A 26,305-nucleotide genomic window follows, 5' to 3' on the forward strand; every position below is an offset into this window, starting at 1 on the left:
AAGCACAACTGATGCTTAAAAAAATCTGTAACAGGGGCACCTGGGTGGTTCAGTTGGTTCAGCCCCTGACTCCTGGTTTCAGCTGAGGTCATGATCTCCTGGGTGGTGAGATCCAGCCCCACATCAGGCTCCATGTTCAGTGGGGAGTCTGCTGCTCTGCCTCTCTCTCCTTCGGCCCCCACCCCTGCCCCACTCACACTTTATCTCTAAAATGGGTAAATAAATCTTAAAAAAAAAAAAACTGTAACAATTATAAACTTCCAGTTAGCTGTAGGCATCGGTTATGTTTTATGAGGGAATGGAAAGCACTGGCTAATCTGGTAAGCTAGTTAAGCACAAGTTTGTTAAGAAATCTTCTAGTGTGTTATCTGCTCATTATAGAAACTATTCTGCTCATTATAGAAACTATTTCTAAAGACTACTTCTTTAACCTTTTTTCAAGATCTCTTAAGTAAAGGTTTGACACACTGAATTTTAATGTACCCAAAATGCTGCAATTGCATGCAATGTTTTAAACAGTCAACATATTAACTAAAATTCATTGTACATCTTTACATTTTAGATCTTATTGGCATTGGAATGTATTCAATTTAAATTAATCAAGCCATAATAAAGAAAAAGTCAGGTAATTAACTGATTTAAACCCAAATGATTTATTTTTTAAGTTTTCAATACTTACATCATGCAACTTAAGTCATTGAAAGTTTCTAAGAATTTCACAATGGCAATTCAGAACAGTAACAATGATGTATACTTTTTACTGAGACCATGATGTATGTCTGGCACTATGCCAAGTGTTGTATATATGATTCTCATTTAATTTTTAAACAACCCTGTTACATTTATGGTTCCTAGTCTATCCATAGGAAAGTTGAACCTCAAAATGGTCAAAAAGTGCTAAGTTACAGTTAGCAAAAGACAGAGATGAGAGACAAATGCAAGTGTATATGACTCCAAGGTGCATGTTCTTTTCATTATACCATCTCTTTATAAACTGAATATTGGAATAATTGTCCTTACCTCAAACTCTGGACAGAACGTAAAAACAAAGGTCTCTCCAGTACCATAAAAGCCATCACTCACTTTAAATGGCTCAGATGCTAATGCACCAAAAACCTAAGGAGTAAAAAAAGGCATGTTCAATGACATGACAATTAATTTGCTTCATTAAGCATTACCTCATTATTTAGGTTTAAGTAAGATGCAAAAAAACCCAGAAATGTAATATAATTTTATCTCCTCCTACTTAAAAAGGGAAACACGATCAGCTGTTATAAAATTTGCATTATTGTGAAGTACAAAGCATATTAGTTTCTCAATGGGAAATTTTTCCTAGTTTTGAAATCTGAAAGGATGCTTATTTTAACAATTAACAATCTTAAAAAGTGATTATCACATTTTAGGAGAACTTATATGCACAATGCATGTACAATAAGGATAACACGTTACAGTGGGATTACAGGATTTAGGAAAGCAAAAACCCTTCTACGTGGGTAAACGTTCTACTACTAAAAAGGTATATGCTCTTTTTGTCCTCATTAGACAATAAATCCCATGAGGGAAGGTCTCTGGCCTGAAGTGCTTGGACCTGTAATGCTATGCTCTTACACAGAACAAAACACGCAACATAAATAACCTAAAAAAAGAATGAGTGAATAAGGAACTGGGACAAGTTATTTCAACGCTCTGGGTCTAAGTTTCCACATGATAAAATGGGAATGTAGAGAGTTTTACAGATAATTTCTATAGTCACTTTTATAATCTTAATTTTTGATAATATACTGATAAATCTACTTTGACAGTCTCAATTTTTAAAATAGGTTTTATTAAAAGGTATATGTCATACATATATATATATACACATTTTATATAAATACACAGCTCAAGGTGGAATTATCACAAAGAAAGTCCCATTTAACCTTCATTTAGATCAAGAAACAGAACATCATCAGCACTTCAGAAGCTGTCCTTGTGCCTCCTCTGCATCACCACATCCACTTTCCAAAGGGACGCTAAATAGCCTGAATACCATATATTTGTTTTGCCTATTTATAAACTTTCCTTAAATGCATTCATAAGATAGTTACTCCTTAGTGTCTGATTTTCAACTCAATTATTACATTTGTGACACTTATCTATGCTGTGGCATGTAGTAAGCAGTTCTTTCATTTTCGTGCTGCAATTACCCTTTACTGGGTGTTTAACTTTGGGGAAGCTGATGAAATTCTTTTAGTCATAGTTAACTCTTCCTTAGAACAGTGATCATAAAACTATCAATCTCATAGGGCTTTGATGATTAAATAAGATAATGCCTATCAATGATTGGTCAAATGTGTGGGAAAAGCACAATAAAGGTGTCAATAGTAGTAGTGCTTTGTTTTTTAAATTAATATTGCTATTTCATCCTCTCATTACTCTCCAATCTGGACTGACCTGAACTTGATGTTTCAGGAACAAACCAATATGTCTCTTGCTTACCTATGGTTTTGTTCTTGGTAGCATCCTCACACAATTCTCTTTAACTTTCAAAACTTTAACCCATGCTTCAAGACTCATCAATTTTCACCCTTTCCATGAACTTCATTCTTACCTGTCCAGATAGATATGAACACCCCTTCTGCTTTCTCTAGGTTCTCACTGCATCTGGCATATTTTGCTTGTTCCAGGAGATATTGGTACACTTAAATGTTTTTTACCAGACTATAATCCCTTTAATGATTCATGCTCATATCTATCCTCTGTAGCACTCAAAAATGCCTTGTATATATATTAGAAGTACTCAATAAAATTATCAGTTAAGCTTAATAAAAATGTAATGAAAATAATTATCAAAAAATATATTAAATGTTATTTTTACTGTAATCTCTTAAAGGGTAAGGTGTCCATGTAGTTATTTTTCATACCTGCCCATCACTGTCTTTAATCACCATCAGCACTGGGGTGTCTAAACCTGTCATTGTTCGATAAAGGGTCTTCAAGCTTGTGCCATGCTTCCCGGTGCCATATACAAGAGTCCATGGATAGCCAATTGTTCTTGGTGGAAGATGCTTGGTAAGCTTTGAGAAATAAAATGTTAATATTTTACTTGATAGCTTATTGTCAATGTGCAAGATAGTAATGTCAGCTGAAATGTAATGGTACTTCATAAAATATAGGCTACAAAAATAACAGGAGAGATTATTCTCAAAGATACAGAGATGCCTGAAGAATAATTGTACATTTCTCAGCATGAAATAGTAATTGCTCACCAGGAAAAGAAAGGAACATGCCAAACAAGACACGAATTAGAAGAGAGACAAAAAATAGGGATTACTTATTGTTTTCACCCTCTGTATTAACAAAAATACTGAATGGACTGTTAGCTTAATTATTAACAACTTCTCAAATAATGGGCCCTAGAAATCAAGCTTCAACATTTTATAGCTGTGTGACTTTGAACAAGATACTAAATTTCTTTATGCCTAAATTTTTTCATTCATAAAATACACACAGTAAGAGTATCCAACTCCTGTAGGGGTTGTAAAAAACTACATCAGATAATCACAGAAAACGAGTAACTAGTAGAGTAAGAAATTAAAATTCTGGCTATTACAACATCTCATCTAAACTGCTATCATTTATTTTAATGTCTGCTCCTAACATCATCTTTTACACTAGTTGCTATATATTGTTTACTTTTATTCACAGGAAAGGAAGACTAATAGCAGTAACCCTGCTTCTTTAGTGTTGAAAACAACCGAAAAGATGCTGTTTTACTCTTACAGGCACACACTCAGAAATGCACATATGTGGGTATGTTATACCTTTTCAATTTGATCTGGCAGTAAGAGTTCACTGGGATCACTTAGGTTTGGTCGAAAAGATTCAGACTCCAGGTCTGCTTTCAATGGAGCAATCTGCTTTGAATTTAGGTCTTCTCTTGTAGTAATCTAAAGAAGTAAACAGCAGCAGCACGTTAATATAAAATTGCAACATGCATTAAACAATTTCTGCCTTTTGAGAGAAATAAAACTTTGTACCTTAAAAAAGTGGGCTAAAACTTTAATTTAGGATTTTAGAAGGCAAAAGATGCTCCATCAAATAACAATAGTATATCCAATGTAGAAAAAGATTTTTTAACTATAAACAGACATTTTTCTCAACCACTATATGATGGAAAGATAATGATTAACACCCATATTTCTGTGTGAAAGGAAAAGTCACATGCAAACTTTAATTTTCCTGTTGAAGGGCAAAAGTGAGCCAGCTAGCTTGCTATTTGTCTGTGCTATTTAAAATATGTGGGATTTTTTTCACGGTAAACATAAAATTTGCCAAAAATAATTAAGAAAACTTTCTGGGTGCCAAAATTTTAAGGAATGATCCAATAAAAAGTATAATTTTCATCAGTATGTGTGCATACATAGATTTATTTGCTTCACTGAAAAATTACCATTACTTAGAAAATGCCTTCCTTAATTTTATTTTCAAAACACTTTTTTTAATCGAGTTGGACCATACAATAGATTTAATTTTTTCATAACTATATTTTAAAAACTAGATAAATGTGATGCATTAAAAAAGAATATATGGTTTTGCATGATGGAAATGATCTCACTGATATTCTTAAAACGATAAAAATGTCAATTAACTCAAAGTCAGATACAATCTATTCTGTTGATACTTTTTCATATTTTATTAATAAATTATAAAGTACCACTATTAATTTTCATATATAAATGCAATATTAGGAAATAAAAGATATAAAATATAACTATTGATGAAACTTTTAAGTTGGAAAATTCTATTGGAGCAGATAACTAAAATGCAGCAATGCACAGCGACTGATTCCATTAAGAATGAAATCCTGCTAAACTATTTTGTCCTTTAACAGATTTCTTACCAAACCTAAATAGCATATATTTTCAACCAATACATGTCCTAGAACTGTATTGCTTTTTGATGAGAAGTTAAACTATATTAATTCTTTCACATCATCAGCATGTTTTACCCTTATTCTGATGATGTGAAAGGTTAAAAAAAAATCAAAGGCAGCATAAGAAGCATTAAAAGAAAAGACAAAAATCAGTAGTTCTAGCACAGCCATGAAAGCATATCTTAGTAAGAAGAGGAAAACACACAATAATACACAAAACTGAAAAATGAGTTCAACTGTATCACTTTCTTGTTATTAAAAAAAAATCACAAGATTATTTCATGGAATTTTAAATAATTTATCTAGTTCTGATGTCTAGGGTATATTATTCCAAAGTATTTCTCATCCAACCAGGAATACCTCAAAAACAAAAACAATTTATCTCATTAAAATATTTGATGTGAGGTTGATACAACTGAAATAACCTTAAAGAAGAGAAAATATTTAAGTCTTGGTATTCATTAAAAGGTTTTCAATTGTCTGATAGTACTTCATCTTTCAGATTCTATTTAGTAAAGATTTAACCTCAAACCCAAAACATTCTTCCAATTTTAAAATTAAATGAACATTCCTCATTGCTCTAAGAAACACACAGTACTAAGAACAGTTCTACAGTGACAGAAAATTCCTCTGAATATTTTTAAAATGAAAAGATGACAGAAAAGATAATCCTAGAGCTCTTCAAGGCAAAACCGTACTCTTTAATACAAAAAGGAATTTTCTGATGGGCTATTTTAGTGCTGCAGTCAAAACAAATCCTTTAAAAATGAGATTTGCCCTGACAAAAGACACTAAAAACGGAGTATTCAATCTCCGGAGGGGTTTAAACTACTGAATGGGGCACCTGGAGACGTCTGCAGAGTGTGCGTAGTTCTTCAGTATTTAGAGCATCGATCCTGCGGTGATACTCAGCCACTGATACTACCTGAATATGGAGACAGGAAGACAATAATTCCACTGACAGTTGAGAAAAAGAGCCAAAACAAAACAAAACAAAACAAAACAAATGGAGAAACTTAAATGGAGAAAGAGAACTGTAATCAGGGTTTCTTTCCCCACTCCATGCTGAAAATCCAGGAGATACCGATATCAAGCTACAGCGAAATACACATGAATGAGTTTAAAACCGCTACATCCAACTCGTTCACAATATAAGGTTTATGAACTGCTTCATAAGACAGAATTTGACTGAATAAATAGAATTATAGCTGCTTATAAAGAATCACTACAGAAAACAACATGCTTTGCTAACATCAAAGATAACATTGAAGACAACATCTAAAATCATAATGGTGGGCATTTTACAAAGAAAAGGTAGTTTCAACTCTCTCCTCCAAATCAGTTTAGCTCAAACGTTTATCCTAATGGAAATGCTGGAAGAATTTCTTCTAGGCAAAGGTGAGAAACATACCCACTCCATATGATCTGTATCAGAAAAAAAGGGAGGGAGCAAGAATAAGAAATGAAGTACATTAAAACCTAAGGTAGTAAGAAAAATAAGCTCTAGAAAGTAAAAATTAGATTTTCAAAAGTGTACCTAATCAACAGTACCTTCTCAGACATGTCTACTTTAGTCTTTCTACATGACTTCAGTTTTTGTCTTTATATTATTTCTTTATGGTTGGTACTGCAACAGTTATCTGTGACCAAATCTTAATGACTTTCCTACATTCTGAATTCCTAAGAAAAATTATCTTCTATAATTGCCTAGACCAGTCTCTTGTATAATGAAGTTGAAAGCCATATATGAAGAGGAACATTATTATAAAAAATCCACAAAAACAGACAAGTTTCCTCAGGTTGATAACAACAGCTACAGCTTTCTCAGATCATGACCTAATTCCTAAAACAGAAACCATAATATAGTGAACTCTGGTTGTGCCAATAAATATGTGCTGACTCTCCTGAGCTATGACAGATTGCTCTTGTGATCAACGCAGTTGAACCACTGGCTTGGAAGAGATGACTTCTAACCTAGGTTTTAAAAAGCTCTTGTTTCAGCCAACTAAAATAAATTAACGACCCATTAACATCAGGGTAACTGACAAGTTATAAAAACCTGTTGAAATCTATGAAAGACATGCGAATAGTAAAAAGGAAAAGAAACTGGACAGACTTCTATTTTGTCATAATATTGACTTTTACAAATCAACAATGCATGCAATGTGATAATTCACCCAACTTACAAAGAAACCTAAAATGGTTATGATCTCTAGAGCCCTAGAGGATCAGATGGATCCGAGTTTGGACCCTTTTTTTTCCTCCATAAAACAATGGAAATAATAAGACCACATACAAAATACATTTTTTATGAAAAAAAATGAAGACATAAAATGCACATAATAAAGGATTGAGTATAGTGTCCAGCACATAGTAAATAATAGCTACTATTACTAACATTACTTTTGCTTAATCATTTTTCACCAATTACCCTCTGAACAGCTTCCTTATTTATTTATGGATATTAAAATATTTCAGTTTTGAGAGCTCAACTATCTTGTATACTATGACTCTTCTGAAATTAATTTTAAATTTCAGGATTAGATAAGAATATTAAATCCTTTTCAATTAAGAACAAAAACATTTTCAATAAAGATGAAAGAGAAATTAGAGCTTAAAAATTAAAAAATCACAGCCTTGTTTTTCTATGACCAGCAAAAGAAATCTCCACAAAATATTAAATGGCCAGCTGTATTTTTCTTTCTTTTTCCCAGGGTATTCAATCTGATCAAGTCTCCTAGCCAGAGTTTTCAAATTATATGACTTATCTACTCCTCTGCATTCCTTCTATCCTTCTGGTTACCACGTTTACACTTATTTGTATTAAAGCTCCTTCTTTTACCATATTAAACACAGTTCTTTGCTGGAAGTAAAATTAAATTATGCTCACAAAAGGAATCACTTACAAGCATAACCATATCAACATCACTGAGTAGGAGGTATCACTGAGGGAACCATGAACTAGCTGCCATCCTAAATATAAGCTTATAACATTTGGGAAAGTCATAGTTTCTTTTTAATGTCACAAATCTACCTTTTCTCATTCATACTTTTTTTGTAAAAAACTGTATTTTGGGACTTAAAAACCCATCATTTCCTCAATCCTATTTACTCAGGCTGTGATAAATGAAGATACAAAAAAACCATCAAAAGAGTCTGTAATTTAATAAAGAAAAAGGGTGTGAAATCGAATGAGTACGGAAACATACGTCATCTTCTCAAAATAAATGAATAAAGAGATACAGATTCTTAGTATATATGATGGAACTGAATTAGTCTTAAATTAATTTTTATCCCTTTGGTAAATCATACTCCATGTACAGAATTTATTTACCCAAAAGATTAAACCTAAGTAGAAAATGGACACATCTCTACAAAATGTCCTACACCATACTCCCAATTATTAAGGGTGCAGACTTTGAAGAAACTAGCTTCAATTAAAAGTATATTCACTGTCTTGCTAGAATCATTTCTTGAGGAATAAAGTCGTTTCCATACACTGCCAAAACCCCGCTGTAGGAACTGAGCACTATGACCTCTACAGAATTAAGTGCTACTCTCCAGTCTTTTCAGTCTGACAAAGGACTCTCACACAGAGAAAGTGCTTCCCTAAGCATTTATTTTCACAGAATACAAATGTAGGGACAGCATTAAATCCACCCATCTCTATTACAAAGGGACTAACAACAACAACAACAACCAGTACAGAACAAAAGCTAAAGTTAGAGAAAACGTACAGTTTCTGTCAGTTCCATGAGTAAGAACATGTTCTTCTAAACATAAAGACCAATGCTAGGGTCTAATAGTCCTCCTTCCAGGATGTTCGGTATTTCCCCGAGATTACCCCACAAAACAGAGCCTCCCTTCCCCCAACTTCCTGGCAAACTAACAAAAGTCTGGTAGATAGCTGTGAATGTGCCATTTTTATTCCTTACTGACTCCTTACTTTTGTTCCTCAGTAAAGGGAAATGGAGTAGAAAGACAAATACTACCTAATCAATGCCATTTATACTTACTTTGGTACCCAAAAATATGGAGGAAATCTAAGTTGCAGTAGCTAACAAAAAGGCATACAACATCATGCTTCAAATCATATAACCTTCTGTTCTGTTCTATACATACACAACAATGTCTTTATTACAAAATAAGACCTGGATTATGTTAAAACTTTGCTCCTTTTTGCCCTAAACTACTGCTTTCAAAATAACACTTCATGGGACTGTAATAAATAAGGTATAAAAGAAGCAGAGAATCATAAATTTGCCCACAAAACAGAAATAGAGGAGAAAAAGAGATGTAATCCACAGCGAACTGAAAATAGAACATATTATCAAAGTTTTGAATAAATCTGTATTTACAATTACTTCCTCTTAAATATATTTGCAGGTGATTCAGATTTTCATGAGAAGGCAGATCTATTCACTGTTCTTTTAGTCAAAAAGAAACCTGTTAGCCACTCAAAACCATTCAATTACACTATCTATATGTTGCTTTAGCTTTTTGGAACAGTAAATATAAGAAGTGAATCTCAAAAAGTGAATAATCTTATTTTCTCCCTAGTATGTCAGGGGAAAAGAATACTCATTACATAATCTTGAAATATATAAATCCACTATTACAGTTGGAGACTTCAAAGCTCCTCTATCAGTTATTTACAAATCCAGCAGGCAGAAAATCAGTAAGAACAGAGTCAAACTGAAAAACACCCCATTAACTGGATCTAATTAACATGGATCTAATATACATGTCATCCAACAACAACAGAACACACATTCATCTCAAACTCACGTGGAACATTAAGATCGACCACATTCTGGTCCATAACACATACCTTAACAAATAGGTATCATAAAAAGTATGCTCTCAGACCACAACGGAATTAACTAGAAATTTTAACAGAGAAATAGTGGGAAAATCCCCAAATACTTTTCAACAACACATTTCTAATTAATGCAGTCAAAAAAGTCCCGGGAGAAATTTTAAATGTTTTGAACTAGACGAAGAAAAGTTCCAAAGTACTGAAATTTTGGGATGCAGTGAAGACAGGAGTTAGAGGAAAATTTATAGCATAGAATGCATATATAAGAAAATATCTAAAATCAATAATCTAAGCTTCCATCTTAGGAAACTAGAATAAGAACAAATTAAATCTGAAGTAGAAGAAAATAAAAAAATGAGAGCAGAAATCAATGAGATTGAAAACAGAAATGCAAAAGAGAAAAATCGATGAAACAAAAAGCCAGTTTTTGAAAAGGTCAATAAATTGATAAACCTCTAGCCAAGCTAACTAAAAGAAGGAAGAAATGAATTATATCAGAAATGAAGAGGGGCCATCACTATTGATCTCATGGATATTAAAAGAACGAAGGAATATTATAAATGACTCAATACCCACAACTTTGATAACCTAGATGAAATCGATCAATTCCTTGAAAGAGACAAACCACCAAAACTTACACAAGAAAAAAAAACAGATCAACTGAGTAGGCCTATATTGATTAAAGAAATTTAATTAATAATTACTAATCTTCCAAAACAGGAAGTATGAGGCACAATTCTAGCCAACTAAAATGAATTAGTTACCAGAAACATCAAGATACTATAAAAAGCTATGCAAACTTGTTGGAAGCTAAGAAAGACATAAGAATAAAAAAAAAAAAAAACAGATAAACTGGACAGATTTCCATTTGTGCCACTGTTATTATACTGACTTTTTGCAAAGCAACAATGCATATACTATGGTAGCTGACCCTGTACTCTGTACTTACAAAGAAAGTTATGATCTCTAGCTCTGGAGCATTTGGAGTGAATCCAGAGGGATTCACTGATAAATTCTATCAAACACTTAAGGAAGAAATTATGCTAATTCTCTACAGTTTCTTCTAGAAAATAGAGGCAGATGAAATATTTCCCAACTCATGAACTAAACATCTGGACACCTCACCAAAGAAGATATACAGATGGCAAAGAAGAATATGAAAAGATGTTCAATATCATACATCATCAGGGAAATACAAATTAAAATGGGATACTACTACATACCTATTTAGAATGGCTAAAATCGAAAGCACTGACAACATCAATGCTGGTGAGTGGTGGAGCAAAAGGAATTCTCATTTACTGTTGGTACAGTGGAAAATGGTACTGCCGCTTTGGAAAAGTCTGGTAGATTGCTACAAAACTAAACGATTATAATCTTATTAAATCTGGCAATCATGCTCCTTGGTATTTAACCCAAATGATTTGAAAACTTATATTCACACAAAATCTGCATGTAAAACAGCTTTTTAAGTGTCAAAACTTGGAAGTAACTAAGATATCCTTTTTTTTTTAAGATTTTATTTATTTATTTGAGAGAGAGAGAATGAGAGACAGAGAGCACGAGAGGGAAGAGGGTCAGAGGGAGAAGCAGACCCCCTGCTGAGCAGGGAGCCCGATGTGGGACTCAATCCCAGGACTCCAGGATCATGACCTGAGCTGAAGGCAGTCGCTTAACCAACTGAGCCACCCAGGTGCCCACTAAGATATCCTTAAAGAGGAGAAAGGATACATCCAGACAACAGAATATTAAGTCAGCACTAAAAATAAATGAGCAATCAAGCCATTAAAAGACAGTAAGAAACTTTACATGTATCTTACTAAGTGAAAAGCCATTCTGAAAAGTCTACATATTGTGTGATGGCAACTATATGATACTCTGGAAAAGGCAAAACCACAGAAACAAGAAAAAGATCAGTGGTTACTAGGTATTCAGGTAAAGAGGGATAAATAGAGGCAGCACAGGGAACTTACAGGGTAGTGAAACAATCCTGTATCATCCTATAATGGTATGTCATTCCATAGAATGTACAACAGAAAGACTAGACCTTAAGGTAAACTATGGACTTTGGGTGATAATAACGTATAATATTAGTTCATAAATTGTAACAAGTACACCATACCAATACAAAGATATACACAACAGTGTGTGTTGGTGGGGGGAGGGGTATATGGGAACTCTGTACTTTCCATTCAATTTTTCTATAAACCTAAAATTGCTTCAAAAATAAAATCTATTAATTAGAAAAAAGTAGGGGAAGGATAACAAAATTTGGAGAGGTGGTTACCAATTTGGGGAAAACATGAAATGACACAGAGAAAGAACATACAGGCTGATACAACTGCTTTGGTAATGCTGTAGTTCTTAAGTTGGGTAGTGGGATCATAGATACTCATTTTATTATTATGTCTCCTAACTTGCATATACAATAAATATGCTTTTCAACTACTAAGTCAAATGAAGAAAAAATATTCTACACTGAATATATATGCATATATCTTTTCAATGAGGTTGACTAGAAAGCAGATGTTTTACATACAATAAGATGTATATAAATACTAATTAATAAATTTCCTGTAAATAGGTACTACAGGTAGGCAACACAGTCTAGCAGAAAGAATACTGGGTTTGGATACAGACCTCTGCCTTAATTTTAATTCTGCTTTTTACTAGTTTTGTGAACTTGAGCAACTGCTTTTAATCTCTCCATTTTATGTCTTTCAAACAGAAATATTTTAAGCACTTTATGAGGAATACATGATAATATATGTAAGACATATATCAAAATAAACACTGAAACATTAAATACACAAAATAAATGCTAATTCCCTTCCCCTGGTTATGTTGTGAAGATTTTGAGAGAGAGTAAAGAATTTAAGGGCACAGACTAAAGCCAGAATGCCTGGATTCAAACCATGGCTCTGACCCTTATTGGTTGTAGTGTGACTGCCTTTGTTTCTTAAAACGGAGATGAGAGTAGCAATTTTCACAATGAGGATTAAATGATGGTAAGTGTTTAGAATAATACAGTGTTATCAGTATACAGCATTAGAAATAATTATTTTTCTCATTAACATGAATATTACCTTGAGCTAAGGTCACTGGAAGATTTTTTACATTTAAAGTAGCTCTTCTTATGGACTTATTCTTGCAAACATGTAAATAAGTTATCATGGGATTTTTTTCTCCTGTTTTCATACATGAAAGCCTAAGTACAAAAAAAATCTGTCTTGTCACATATGAAGGCCTAAATATAAAAAAGAGCTGACTAAAATAATGAAATGTGGATAGAGATAAAACAATGTTGCTATATTTAATGATTTGTGACTTTAATCTGATTAACCCTAAATTCTTATTATAAAATAGGCTTATAACATTCAAGCAAATTACAATTTATTAACAGATACTAAAAAGCCAGGATACAGTATATGGTTACAATAAATATATAAATAGTTTCAAATAAATAGTTAGAAATTAAAGTTTAGGTTGCTTGTCAGAATAAGCTCTAAACTGGCCTTAAAAAAATAAAGACAGGAAAGTTAAGCATGCTTGATCAATATGGTTCTCACTGAAGCTAAATGGCAAAGGTTTAACTTCATTCCATGTATTTTAGAGCATATTTTACCTATTAGTTATTAGTTAATGTCTCTGAGCCTTAAATTAACTCATCTGTAAAATGAAAATAATCTACATCTGGTTAACACCGAGTTACTGTAAGGTGAAATATGATACTATATACATGAGCATTTAGAAAGTTGTCCTGATTTACGTAAATACATAGCCATATTAATACTAGCTATAAGACCTATATGAGGTCTCAGATACCATTCTAATCAGTTGAGTAAAGATATGATGAATTGTGAAAAGCTACAAAATATTTGTTATTCTGTAAGAATCATTTTCTGTTTTTTGTTTTAAAGCACAAGAATCCCTTTTCAGGCAAAATCTTATTAGGGAATCTCAAACTACAAAATAAGAATTGCTATCCTTCTAAGCCTTATTTTCTTAAGCTTTTTTCCTGCCTTACAGCTACTAGGGTATCCACTATAAGGAAAACAGCTAGAAAACCTGAACCTGAACTTGTCTACACATCAAAGCACATCACACTGTACTGTCCCATTTTTAAAACCTCTGAAATACATCCTGGTGAAGTAAAGAATATGACAGTCAAGCTCTCTGTGCTCCATGACAGCTTAGTTCAGTAACCACTTCACACCTGTTTCCTCATCTTTAAAATGGGGAGTAATGCTGATTCTGCAAGGTTACTGTGAAGGCTGAATGTAATAATATATAAACTATATGTATGGACAGAGCTGAAGACCAATGAGAACCTTTCACTCCTATCTGACAAAACCACATAATAGCCTCCTATAAGGGTAAAAACAGGAAATGTTGAGTGTGGTAAGTTTGTGATGCACATTATGATGATCCATAAAATTCAAAACATGCACAATTTGTTTTGCCTGTATTTATAACAGATTAAAGTCTTAGCAAACTAATTATAAACACTTATTTGAACTGCAAATCAAAAAATACATGAATGCTCCACTGTTCTTGGTTAAAAAAAAAAAAAGCTGTGTTAACTGGCTATTCTGATAAATCTGGTCACAATTTTAACAAATTAAATCATTTCAGATGCCTACATCCCTCTGTGCTGATGTATCACATGAACAAAAATTTGAAATTATTCAACTTAAACATAAAAAGACATAACAAAGTACGCTCAAACCCAATAAAAACACCAGTTGAAATAACTTTGGTATTTTTACATGCTTAACATTTATAGGTGGCAAGCTGCTTTGGGGGCATCTTCCAAAGTCATTCTTGGTTCTAAGTATTTATCTAGCTTTATTTAAATTACCCACAATTACAGTAAAAATAAAAATTAATATTCATAAGGCAAGTTATAATCCTAAATCACACAGAAAGATCTGGCAATACATTTTCTAACAAATAATGCACACATATTTTTACTGAAAAATAACAGGATTCTCAAAATAGTAAGGTTGAGATTTTTCTAGTATCTTTTAAAAGATACTAGAGAGAGTACCTTTTAAAGTTTTGTATTAGGTAGCACTGCTGGAAATTTTTAGGATAGCTTAAAAAAGCCTTTTCTCAAGATTACTAAAATAATTGTCTTAAGATACAATGTTATAAATTTATCTAGTTTGGGATCCAGTCAATAAAAATTAAAGTTAATTCACTCTGATTGTTCTACTCAATTTATTTTTAAGAAAAAAAATTCTGAATATTTTCCTACAAGAAATTAAGGCAGCAGTAAAAATTTGATAATTTCCTGTTGATGTAAAATAGGAAAGCCAAAATACTTTTATAAAACAAAATTAGTTTCTTATTCATTTCCTTTTTGAAGATATTTAGGATTAGCAGAAAAAAACTTAAAGGTACTTTTCTGTAATCATACAACTTTGTATTCTACAAATATTCCCTCTGCTTAAACTTTCAGAAATTGTATAATTTTGCATCATGTCACCATAAAGACTAATAAACAGAGAAATTGAAAGCATTGACTAAAATTTACCAGAGTGTATTTATGATTAATTGGCTGATGTCTTCTCCCTTTTTTCCCATACCAGAGACGAGACATTTCCTTTCCAGAGCAAATTAAGTTATACCAAATCTCATAAGGACTGTTTTAAAAAGCATTCTTCCTCTGTTAAAGATAAATTTCAGCACAAGAGCCCTACTACAGTGACAAAACAGTTTGCTAGAGACAAAGATGTGATTGACAAGAAAGAGAGCTAATCACTAAGTAGTATCCACTGCAAAGATAGTTCTGAGTGGAGACTGTAAAGCCAGGGAGGGAAGAGAAGGTTTCTCGTGTTGAAGTTTGGTTGCACTGTACCCAAATGTGCAAAAAAAAGGGCTCAAAAGTTTAAAGACACAGAGCATGTATTTGCAAGCACCAGTACACTAAGAAATACACTAAAAATATCTGTCATAAAAAAGTACTAACTGCAGTTTCCGGAGTCCCTCCTAATGTACACAAACGATTTCAACTAACATCTGGTTGTTTTGCTCATGTAGTCATACATCTATTCTTTATTAAAATCTAAAAATCCAATAAAATGTCATCTTTTATATGAGCATTTTTTAAGCAATGAGACATCCTTTGAGGACCCGCCAACCCTCAAATTTTATAGAATGCTTATATAAAAGTGAAGCCAATCCACTACAAATAAATCCTATACAAATATTCAAGTGACCTGAAAATTCCTTTACCTGTTTATACAGTCCATTTTTAAACTGCATTTTCTAATACCCAATTTCTTGAAAAGGTACTTACAATTACTATACCTACATATACTTCACTAATCAGTGGTATGCTGAATATAACCAAAGAAGTGTACTTTGAAGATTAAATATTATGGCTATGAATTAAAACTTCCTAGAGCTCAATTTTAAGTAGAATATCAATGTACAACAGTACACCTGAATATTTCTTCCACTTTAAACCATCTCCTCCCCAGTTACCTTTCTGTGTGTTCACACAAAGCTGTACACACAAACACTGAACCACACCCACAACTCCACATTTTCCTCCACATTCCATGATGTACACACACAGAACACAGCTCACTCCACACTAAATATCCTCCCAACTCACACCAGCTACTCCCCCATCTCCCCCCAACCAGCCCACAACACTTACCCTAAGATCTCTCTCCCACAGTCCCTCATATGTACACTCTAACTATCCCCACACGCATCTTACTACACATTACACATTGAGTCCACTGTGGTCACTACCTCCCTGTCATGGCACACCCCCTCACACACCAACATCACATGATTTGGTGGTAATGGGCTGCCATTTTGAGAACCTGTCATTACTTCCAGCCAGATTTTCTAAAATTAAAAATATTATATGTGTACCCAAATGTGGTGAAATACATACATACACACCCCAAGCACAGGGCAGCTTATTTTGCTGGTTATCCTGTCAACATCCATCCCTGCACCTTCTTCCTAATACAGCTTTGACTTTGCTCAAGTGTCTTTTCAGCCATGTTTCTGAGAATCTTACTCCATATGGACAGGGTGGGTCCTTATATAGATCTAAACCAGTGGCTCTCAAATTTTAGCTTGCAATCACAATCACCTGGAACATTTGTTAAAATACAGAATGCTGAGCTCCAAAACTGGTTTCTGATGAAGGAGACTGGAAAGGGGTCTGGAAATATGCATTTTTAATAATGCTGCTGCTTCTTATGGTCTAGGGACCACACTTTGAAAAACAACTAAACCACAGTGAGAGGTCACCTCACACCTGTTAGAATGGATATCAAGAAGATTAAGAAGTAAATGCTGGTAAGGATGTGGAGTAAAGGGAACCCCTGTGTACTATTGTTAGAAATGTAAACTTATGCAAACATATGAAAAACAGTATGGAAGTTCCTCAAAAAATTAAAAACAGAAATATCGTATGACTCAGAAATACCACTCCTGGGTATTTATACAAAGAAAACAGAAACACAAATTAAAAAATATATATGCTCTGAAACAAATAATACATTGTATGTTAAAAAAAAAAAGAAGATAGCAGGAAGGGAAGAATGAAGGGGGGGAAATCGGAGGGGGAGATGAACCATGAGAGACTATGGACTCTGAGAAACAGAGGGTTTTAGAAGGAAGGGGGGGATGGGTTAGCCCGGTGATGGGTATTAAAGAGGGCACGTACTGAATGGAGCACTGGGTGTTATACGCAAACAATGAATCATGGAATACTACATCAAAAACTAATGATGTAATGTATGGTGATTAACATAAAAAAATTTATATGCATCTCTGTGTTCACTGCAGCATTATTTACAATAGCCAAGATATGGAAACAACCTAAGTGCCCATTAATGGATGAATGGATAAAGATGTGCAATACACACACACACATACAATACGATTCAGCTGTAAAAAAGAATGAAATCTTGCCATTTGCAACAATATGGTTGGACCTTGAGAGCATTATGCTAAGTGAATTAAGTCAGACAGAGAAAGACAGACACTTTACCATCTCACTTACATGGAATTTAAAACAACAATAAAACCCAAGCTCACAGATAAACAGACTGGTGGTTGCCAGAGGCAAGGAGTTGGAGGCGGGTAAAATGCGGGCGGGCGGGGGGGGGGGGGGGGGGGGCCAAAAGCTACAAGCTTTCAATTCTAAAATGAATATGTCCTGAGGATGTAATATACATGGTAACTATAGTTAATATGGTATTGCATATTTGAAAGTTGCTAAGAAACTATATCTTGAAGTCCTCATCACAAGAAAAGAAATTAACAATATAAGGTGACAAATGCTAACTTTAGACCTGTTGTGGTGATTATTTTGAAATATACACAAATATCAAATCATTATGTTGTACACCTGAGACTGATATACTATGTATCCATTACACCTCAATTAAAAAACAACTGATTTAAGCATGGTTTTGTTTCTTGAAGCTAAATGCTTCCTAATTAATAAACACAGTATCTAGCAGACATAAAAAAATGAGCTCAGTAAATCTCCTTCTTGCCTTTTTTTTCATAGTGTTTAGAAAACATAATTAGGTCATGTAAATATTTCTAGATATCCCAGAGTTTGAAAGAGATCTCAATTTACCATTAGTATAAAATGACGACTATAAAATGAAACACTTTTAAAAAGAAAACCAGTTTAAAGGTTGAACATAATTCATAATTCAACCTGGTCTCATGATTCAGATACTCAATAATTTCTTTTCCTCTACTTTCTTTATTGGTGCTGAAATTATAACTGATTTCCTCTGAGTTCGGAGTGGCCTACCGGGGGCAATTATACAAAATCCACCCTATTCAATATTTAAGGTAATATTTTAGAAGTAATTTTAATATTTAAAATCATAAATTAGTTGTTCATTGCTGGTATATAGAAATACAATTAATTTTTGTATGTTAAAAAAATGAGCCTGTCATTCATCCATTCTGTCTCTTCTCACAATCCATATTAAATAACACTTTAGATTTTTAATGGAAATTTGATAGCCTATAACTTTTGGATAGTTACCAAGGGAGAATATTAACAAAAAGCAAAACATGAGTTCAAAATTTTCCTGAGGTAGATAACATCCTAAGCGAACATTTTTAGTAGTCAAAACAGACTATGTTATGCATAATTAATGAGTGCCAAATGATAATATGAGAAAATTTATGAATAGTCCAGAACTAGAGATCTACTCTGTAGCACAGTGCCTATAATAATACTGTATTGTATACTTGAGAATTTGCTAAGAGTGTAGATTTTATCTTGTGTTCTTACTACAAAATAATAATAATGATTATAATAATAATAAAGAGGGTAGGAAGAAACTCTTGGAGATGATGGATGTATTTATGACTGTGGTGATGGTTTCATGGATTTATACTTGTCTCCAAACTTATCAAGCTGTATATATAAATATGCACAGATTTTTGTATGTCAATCCTATCTCAATAAGGTGATATAAAAAATACTTAATATAGAAATATTATTTAAGACAATTTGTATTAACTCATATATTCTAACTGCTTTAATTTAGAAAATACTTCTTTAAGAACTTAAGAAATCTGGGGTACCTGAGTGGCTCAGTCATTAAGCATCTGCCTTTGGCTCAGGTCATGATCCCAGGGTCCTGGGATCGAGCCCTGCATCAGGCTCCCTGCTCCGTGGGAAGCCTGCTTCTCCCTCTCCCACTCCCCCTGCTCGTGTTCCCTCTCTCACTGGGTCTCTCTCTATCAAATAAATAAAAAAATTTTAAAAAGAAAAAAGAACCTAAGAAATCTGTGTCTGCAACAGATATATTGACAGTCCCCCAAATTCTAATTGTTTTTAATGCTTTTGATTTCTACCCTTTTGTCAGATTTATTGAATTACTTTTGGAGTTATGGTTTGTAATACTATCTGATATGATCAATTTAAAAAGGTATATTTTTCTTTAATTGCCTTTATCTAAGATATGCGACCTCTCTCAATTTAGTGACTTAGAAGTACTTTCATTTTGAACAAAATCAATTCTGTATGGATTTTGCTGGCTAGACTGAGAAGTGATAAGGAATTTTGTTTTGCTTTATATATTGCTTCAATTTCAATTATGGCATTACTTGTGCCTTAATTTAAAAAAATATCCTTCTGTTTAATGAAATGAATATCAGAGTATCTGACAGCTTAAGAAATAAAATATGCACCAAACTGAAGTCATCTCAGAAACCAAAATTCGAGTGAAATATATTTTTATTAATACTTTGGCAAGGGTGAGAAGTGAGGACTAAACTGGCATGATATGCTACTAATTCTACTCATTGCTTTTAAGAATGAAAAATACCATTATGCCATATAATCTACTGGCACATAATACTAGTAAACTCATATTTTAAAATTTAGTCAACAAGTATAAACCTGGGAAGTAAACTTCTAAATAAACTGATGAAAGCTAATTTAATAAAGTCAATTTCTTAATTGTTTTTATCATTCTAGGAGCACTTAATTATTAGGTTTAGAGTTTGAAAGATACTGAACTGTAAGTGGTATAAAATTAACTTTAGAGATGAAAAAATGGAAAACTTTTTCTGCCATTTCTTATCCCAAAAGGAATGAAAGTCAACTCAAAGAAAGTGGGACAACAAGTAATTGTAGCTTAAAAAGCTCCATTTTTGAGGCCTGTGTCATCAAGCAGCAAGACTGACACGTCCAACACATGTGAACTTTAAAACCCCAAAAAACTTTCAGAGGATTCTAACAGAGAGTCTCAAAGACTATTAGAAGCTATTAGACTCTATTAGAGACTCTCAAGTTGGTACTAGGGGTTGAGGGTGATAGAGCCTAAGGGGGAGCAGTCACTGAGCCACATGGTACCTGGTGACAGGATAAAATTGACTTAACATTACTGTAGCATCACTTCTACTTCATGATTAGAAATTTTAACTTCTTTTTATATTACATCAGATAAATTAAAAAGATGAATGCAAAATTCACATGAATCTTAAAGATAAAATAGGCTTCCAAGATATTTTAAGCTTATTACTGTGGCTGCTGTGTTAGACTATACTACCAGACTCTGGGGTACTTGTCAATACATCAGACTTTAAAGGGTATTTGATGGACAAGTTCAAGAGGTACAGATCAATGACTTACAAAGTGATGTGTTTCTTGGTTTCCCTTTCCTTGTAGTGCCTCTGAGCACACAATGTGATAAAAATCCTTTGGTGTGTAAGGGAGCTCCTGCCTGAAGTAATTCAGCCTGACTGTTATTGGTAAGAAAAAAACAAACAAAAAACCATGCTTTTAAAAACCAAGGCATAAAATGATTAAAGAAACCTTTCTCCACAGTGAACCAAATTTATGCTTTTTGTGTGCAGATGCAACAACACAAAATATGAGGAATATTTTGAAAAATATTTTTATACAATATAACTTGCATGACAGGGCCTTGAAAATTAAACTACAGTATGATCGATATAGTCTGAAAGAATCTTCCAGTCTTAGCACTGCATTTAACACAACACCTAGGGTAGCACAGTGGTTTTTCCACCTCTACTGTACAGTGTCACCCCCTGAGAAGCTTTACAGAATACTGATTTTTATTTGCTCTGAGGTGATCCTGAGGCAGTAAGATTTTTGAAAGCTCCCCCAAATGATTCAAAGGTTCTGCCAAGATTGAGATCTTGGCATGGTGAAAAGGACAACTGGCTCTGAATGACAGATTATTATCATTTGTTACTATGAGGATTTAAGCCAATAAGAAATAAACTTAGAGAAATTCTCAATAAAATAAAGATGACAGTCTATGGGGCACCTGGGTGGCTCAGTTGGTTAAGCGACTGCCTTTGGCTCAGGTCATGATCCTGGAGTCCGGGGATTGAGTAACGCATCGGGCTCCCTGCTCAGCGGGGAGTCTGCTTCTCCCTCTGACCCTCCTTCCTCTAATGCTCTCTCTCATTCTCTCTCTCTCAAATAAATAAATAAAAAATCTTTAAAAAAAAAAAAGATGACAGTCTATGATTAAATGGGTTGCTCTAGATCTAAGGCAGGAGAATATGTTAATAACACTGTGAGGATTTTATCAGCAAAATCCAGACTGTACAACATTCTAGAAAAAAAATCTGATTTCTTAAAAATGAAAATTACAAGGAAAAAAAGCAAATCACAGCAAAGAAATGGACAGAGAACCTATATTTATAGACTTAAGGAGACATTTTAACTAACTGAAACATCTGGAGCTTAGTTGGATCCTGATTCAAATAAAAAATTGTAAAAACTTTTTCATATTACATATATTTTAAACATACTTAGGACATTTGAAGAAACTGAACTGGGGAAAAGAAAGGATTACAGATGAATAAGCTGATAAAACTGAGTGATGGTATGTGCAAATTCAAAATACTATTTATCTCTATTTTTGTACATTTATCAAATCATAGCACTGTCATGAGGGAACAGTGTCAATAGATATCTTTCCCCACCTTTACCTCAAGACCTTCCTACAACTTTGTTGAAATGCCATTATAATACTTCCCTTGTCAGTGAAAATCTATAAAAACAGTCCCCATCAAAAATCAAAAAGTAACATTTTTCACAAAACCACAAAGCCTCACATAAAACATTATCCTCACTATACATGCTCTACTTCTTGTCACTGGTGACACTGGCAGAAACTAGGGGGAAAGAATCTATAATAAACAGTTGCTTTCTGGTTGCAACATAAGGTTATTAAACTCCAATATCAGAAGGATTCATAATTAAGGAACTCATTATGGTTGGAAAAAACAAACTTGAGGTAAGCCAATGTTTTTATGCTATTTTATATTGACTAAACTAGAACAATAAAGAGTATATGGTAAAGAATATCAATCTCTTACACATCTTGAGTTATATGTACAGTATTTCTCAGATTCTTTCTCCAATAATCAGGAATCTTAGAATAGAGGCTCTTATTCCTGACTACCTTAAAATTTGGCTAACCTGCTCTTAGCGACTGCAGGCTTCTGCCGCCCTCACCTCTCTCAGAATTCACTATACAAATCTCTAAAACTGTACTTCTTTCTTCCTTCCTTTTCTCATTTCTAATTCTTAAATTCCAGTATTTTTTAATTATCTTCAATAAGGCTTTCAATTTGCATGTTTTAGAACTGAAATTGTTTCAAATGTTACAGAATTTTTCTTGCTATTCCAAGTGCACATTTTAGTAATTTGGGGTGCCATAGTTTCAATTAAGTTGTAACATATTTGAGAGTAATAATGAAGATAGTGTTGAATCTACAAAGAGTTAATAAACAGTGGAAGCACCAGATAAAATAACCCTGGAAGAAGATTAAAATGTAATAAATATTTTCAGACTATCATAGTATATAGAAAACTTTTGTTGTTGATGTACATCAGAAGGTAGAACAAAGACAAACGGACTATACTTACAAACATATATTTCTCTAAACTCACTGTAAAAACTTTCTAATAGAGTTGTCCTAAAATGAAAAGTACTGCTCTTTGAGGTAATAAACTCTATCACTGAATTATGTTAAAGCAGAACCAAAAATAGTGTAAAATGAGAGAGGCTGAACTGCCAGTAATTCCAGTTTCCAGAGTCTATAAATTTATGACAAAATATTTACTACACTGACATAAAAACTTACTTTAGGATGTAGACCACATTGGAAGATGAGTAAAAGTTTTATATCCTATTTTAATCTTTGCCCAAATTTATTCATTAATCGAGTAAATAACAGTAATATAGTATTTATTGAGAATGAATTACATCCTTGCATTGTTCTTAACTCTGAGGATATAGTCATGTATGAAACTGACAAAAACCCTGCCCTCTGGCGCTTACGTTGGGAGAGGGACAGGAGGGACATAGAAGAGAAACTGGAGCAGAGTAAATTAATCATATGTAAAAGTTTTCCCAATGTATAAATTTCTGGATAGCAATATATTTCTGCCCAAATAGCAGTTAGGGATACTAATCCCCTAAGTATCACTAGCTGCTCTACTCAAACAGACTGATGTCCAAGTTGGCAGCCATAATAAATTCATCCTACATTCTCCAGTCACATATTCTCCAGCTTGACATACAAAAAAGCCCCAAAACAGCAAGCACTTCACATTTTGAAGTACTTTTACTTTACATAAGTGGCTCTAAAAAACTTCCATTTTTTAAAACATTAACATTTAAAATACTTTTTATGTCATTATACATTTGTTCACCAAGAGTGAACCCTAATGTAAACAATGGACTTTGGATAAAAAAAAATATGCTTTTTATTTCGGCACTTAGTAACCATCAGGCACTAGACCAGCACTGTACAAGAGAAATACAATGCAAGACATATATAATTATAATTTTTCTAATAACTACATTAAAAAAGAAAAAAGTTAATTTTGATTTTTATTTAACTCAATATATCAAATACTGTCACTGAAAATTAAAGATATTTTACACTTTTTACTTTTAATTCCAAATCTTTAAAATCCAGTGTATATTTTATATTTACAGGACATCTCAATTCACACTAACCACATTTCAAAAGTGTTAAATAGTGACTGTATCTATAGGAATTAGCATATTTTATATTACAGCACCTCTCAATTCAGACATTAAATTTTCACAGGAAATACCTGATGCTGTTTAGCTTTAGGTTTATTTAGATTTCATAAAACATAGTTGAAAAAGTAAATTCATATATCCTAGTTGTTCCAAATGTATAAAAAACTTATCCAATAACTGAATCAAGTATCCATTTTAAAATTTAACTGACAGTAAGTAAAATTAAAAATTCAATTCCTTAGTTGCATTAACCACATTTCAAGTACCAATAACCACATAATAAAGATGTGGCTACCTTATTAGACAGTACAGTACTGTTCCTAGACAATGCAGCAAAAAATTTATAAAATTAATCCTTTTCTCTACCATTTCTTTTTTATTTGGATTAATTCTGGTTGGAAACAAGTGAGGAGGCATTTATTTTTTTCTTCAAAATTATAACTGGCAGAATCTGTCACAAGAACTGAGGCAGTTCCTTTGAATCAAAACAGTCAATAATCAATCAATAGTGATAGTCTATTATTTCCAAGGTTAAGTGCTCCAACCCCAATGGAGAAAAGTCCCTTATTTGATTGAAATTATTGCAACCCCCTTGCCACCCAAGTTAGAAACTCCACTGTTACCTAGTTGTCATGAAATCCTTTCTTAATACTTAGGTTACACCTGTTTAAAAAACTTAATTTCATCACCTTCCACTCTACTTTCAACTGTTGCTACCCTAGTACAAGTACCCATCTTTCATCATCTGAGCTATTTTAAAAGCCTCCTGAAGTTAGTTTTAAATACACAGGGATTTTACATATGTCAACATCTATGCAACTATCACCCAGAAAAAATACAAAGTATCTCCAGTACTTTATAAAGTTCCCTCCTGTCCCTAGCGACCCTGTCAACCCCTAGAAACAGGTAGTCTGGTGGACTTTTGATTAGTTTTGCCCTGTTGAACTTCATGTAAATGGAATTACACAGTATATACTCTTTTACACCTGGCCTGGTTTAATTCAACACATTATATCTATGACATTCATCCATGTTGTTGCCTGTGCAAGTAGATCTTTCTTATTGCTAAGTTATGTGGAATTTTACGAATATCCCCAAATTTATTTATCCATTCTTCTGCTGACAGACATTCAGGTTGTTTCCAGTTTAGGGACTATCACGAATAAAGCTGGTATGAAGATTAATAATGTTGGTTTAAGTATTAAAAGAACCCAAAATAAATGCTCAGTATATGTTACCTCTTTCCCTCCACTGTATTGGAGTCACAGTGGAAACTGATGCTGTATATACTATACAGAATGAACTTAAACAATTCAAAATCAGGTTGAAAGACATGCCATGTATACCTTCAGTCATTATACATGTTAAGTACACGCACAATAAATTCATATCACATAAACAACCACAAACATTAACACCAAATGATTGACAAAATTTAATCCTGTTTAATATCACATTTTAGCATCTGCTCTATATTTTCTAATGCATCAAGAAGACATAGTCCAGGCAACCAGAAAAGAAAAACCAGATTTTGTCACCTTATCATTTTGATATGACAATGCATGTAAAAACATGATATGCAATATTAAAAGATGATTCTTTAGGAGGTTACAGAAAGTTAATTAGTGTTATTTTGGCCATTTAAACAAGTTCAGTAAATTTGAGCATATGAAGTTTTTATACTTTGTAAAATCAGCATCAGCTTCCCTAAGCATTATTATAAATTCATTTCAAAATAATGCTTGGGTATGGACTTAGTAGGAATGCTAATTGGCATGAATGTGTTAAATGACTGGTGCACTTCCTCCATGCAGGAGGTAATATTAAAATGAATCAGATCAGAAATAAATGTTTTATAAAAATTAGTAAAACAGCAATTAATATTCTAAAATCCACGTCATTTTATTGCTGACCACTTGCTCTTACAAAGCAAAAGGAAAATGAAAACAGTAAAAAAAAAAACCAAAACCAAGGTTACTAATGAGATTCATTCAATAAACACATGGACAGTAAACC

The 26,305-nt window shown here is 33.1% G+C and overlaps 1 protein-coding gene across 8 annotated transcripts in view; it reads right to left on the bottom strand.

The window, feature by feature from the left end:
• Positions 1-26,305, bottom strand: part of OXR1 (oxidation resistance 1) — a 365,575-nt gene that overhangs the window by 11,833 nt on the left and 327,437 nt on the right. For 4 of the 8 annotated variants that reach the window (XM_028109391.2, XM_028109432.2, XM_028109400.2 and 1 more), the window contains 4 exons: positions 5,760-5,840; positions 3,804-3,929; positions 2,904-3,056; positions 1,021-1,116 (listed from right to left, as the gene is read on the bottom strand). In XM_028109391.2, the coding sequence (XP_027965192.1) occupies positions 1,021-1,116; positions 2,904-3,056; positions 3,804-3,929; positions 5,760-5,840 (456 nt within the window). Of the gene's footprint in view, positions 1-1,020; positions 1,117-2,903; positions 3,057-3,803; positions 3,930-5,759; positions 5,841-15,273; positions 15,446-26,305 lie in introns of those variants that run through there. The other 4 variants (XM_028109416.2, XM_028109408.2, XM_028109441.2 and 1 more) reach the window with 3 other exon arrangements.

This window comes from Eumetopias jubatus, unplaced genomic scaffold (assembly GCF_037043125.1).
Source record: "Eumetopias jubatus isolate StellerSeaLion01/CBP00866 unplaced genomic scaffold, mEumJub1_p1.0 scaffold_4, whole genome shotgun sequence".
In the NCBI taxonomy this organism is placed as follows: Eukaryota; Metazoa; Chordata; class Mammalia; order Carnivora; family Otariidae; genus Eumetopias; species Eumetopias jubatus.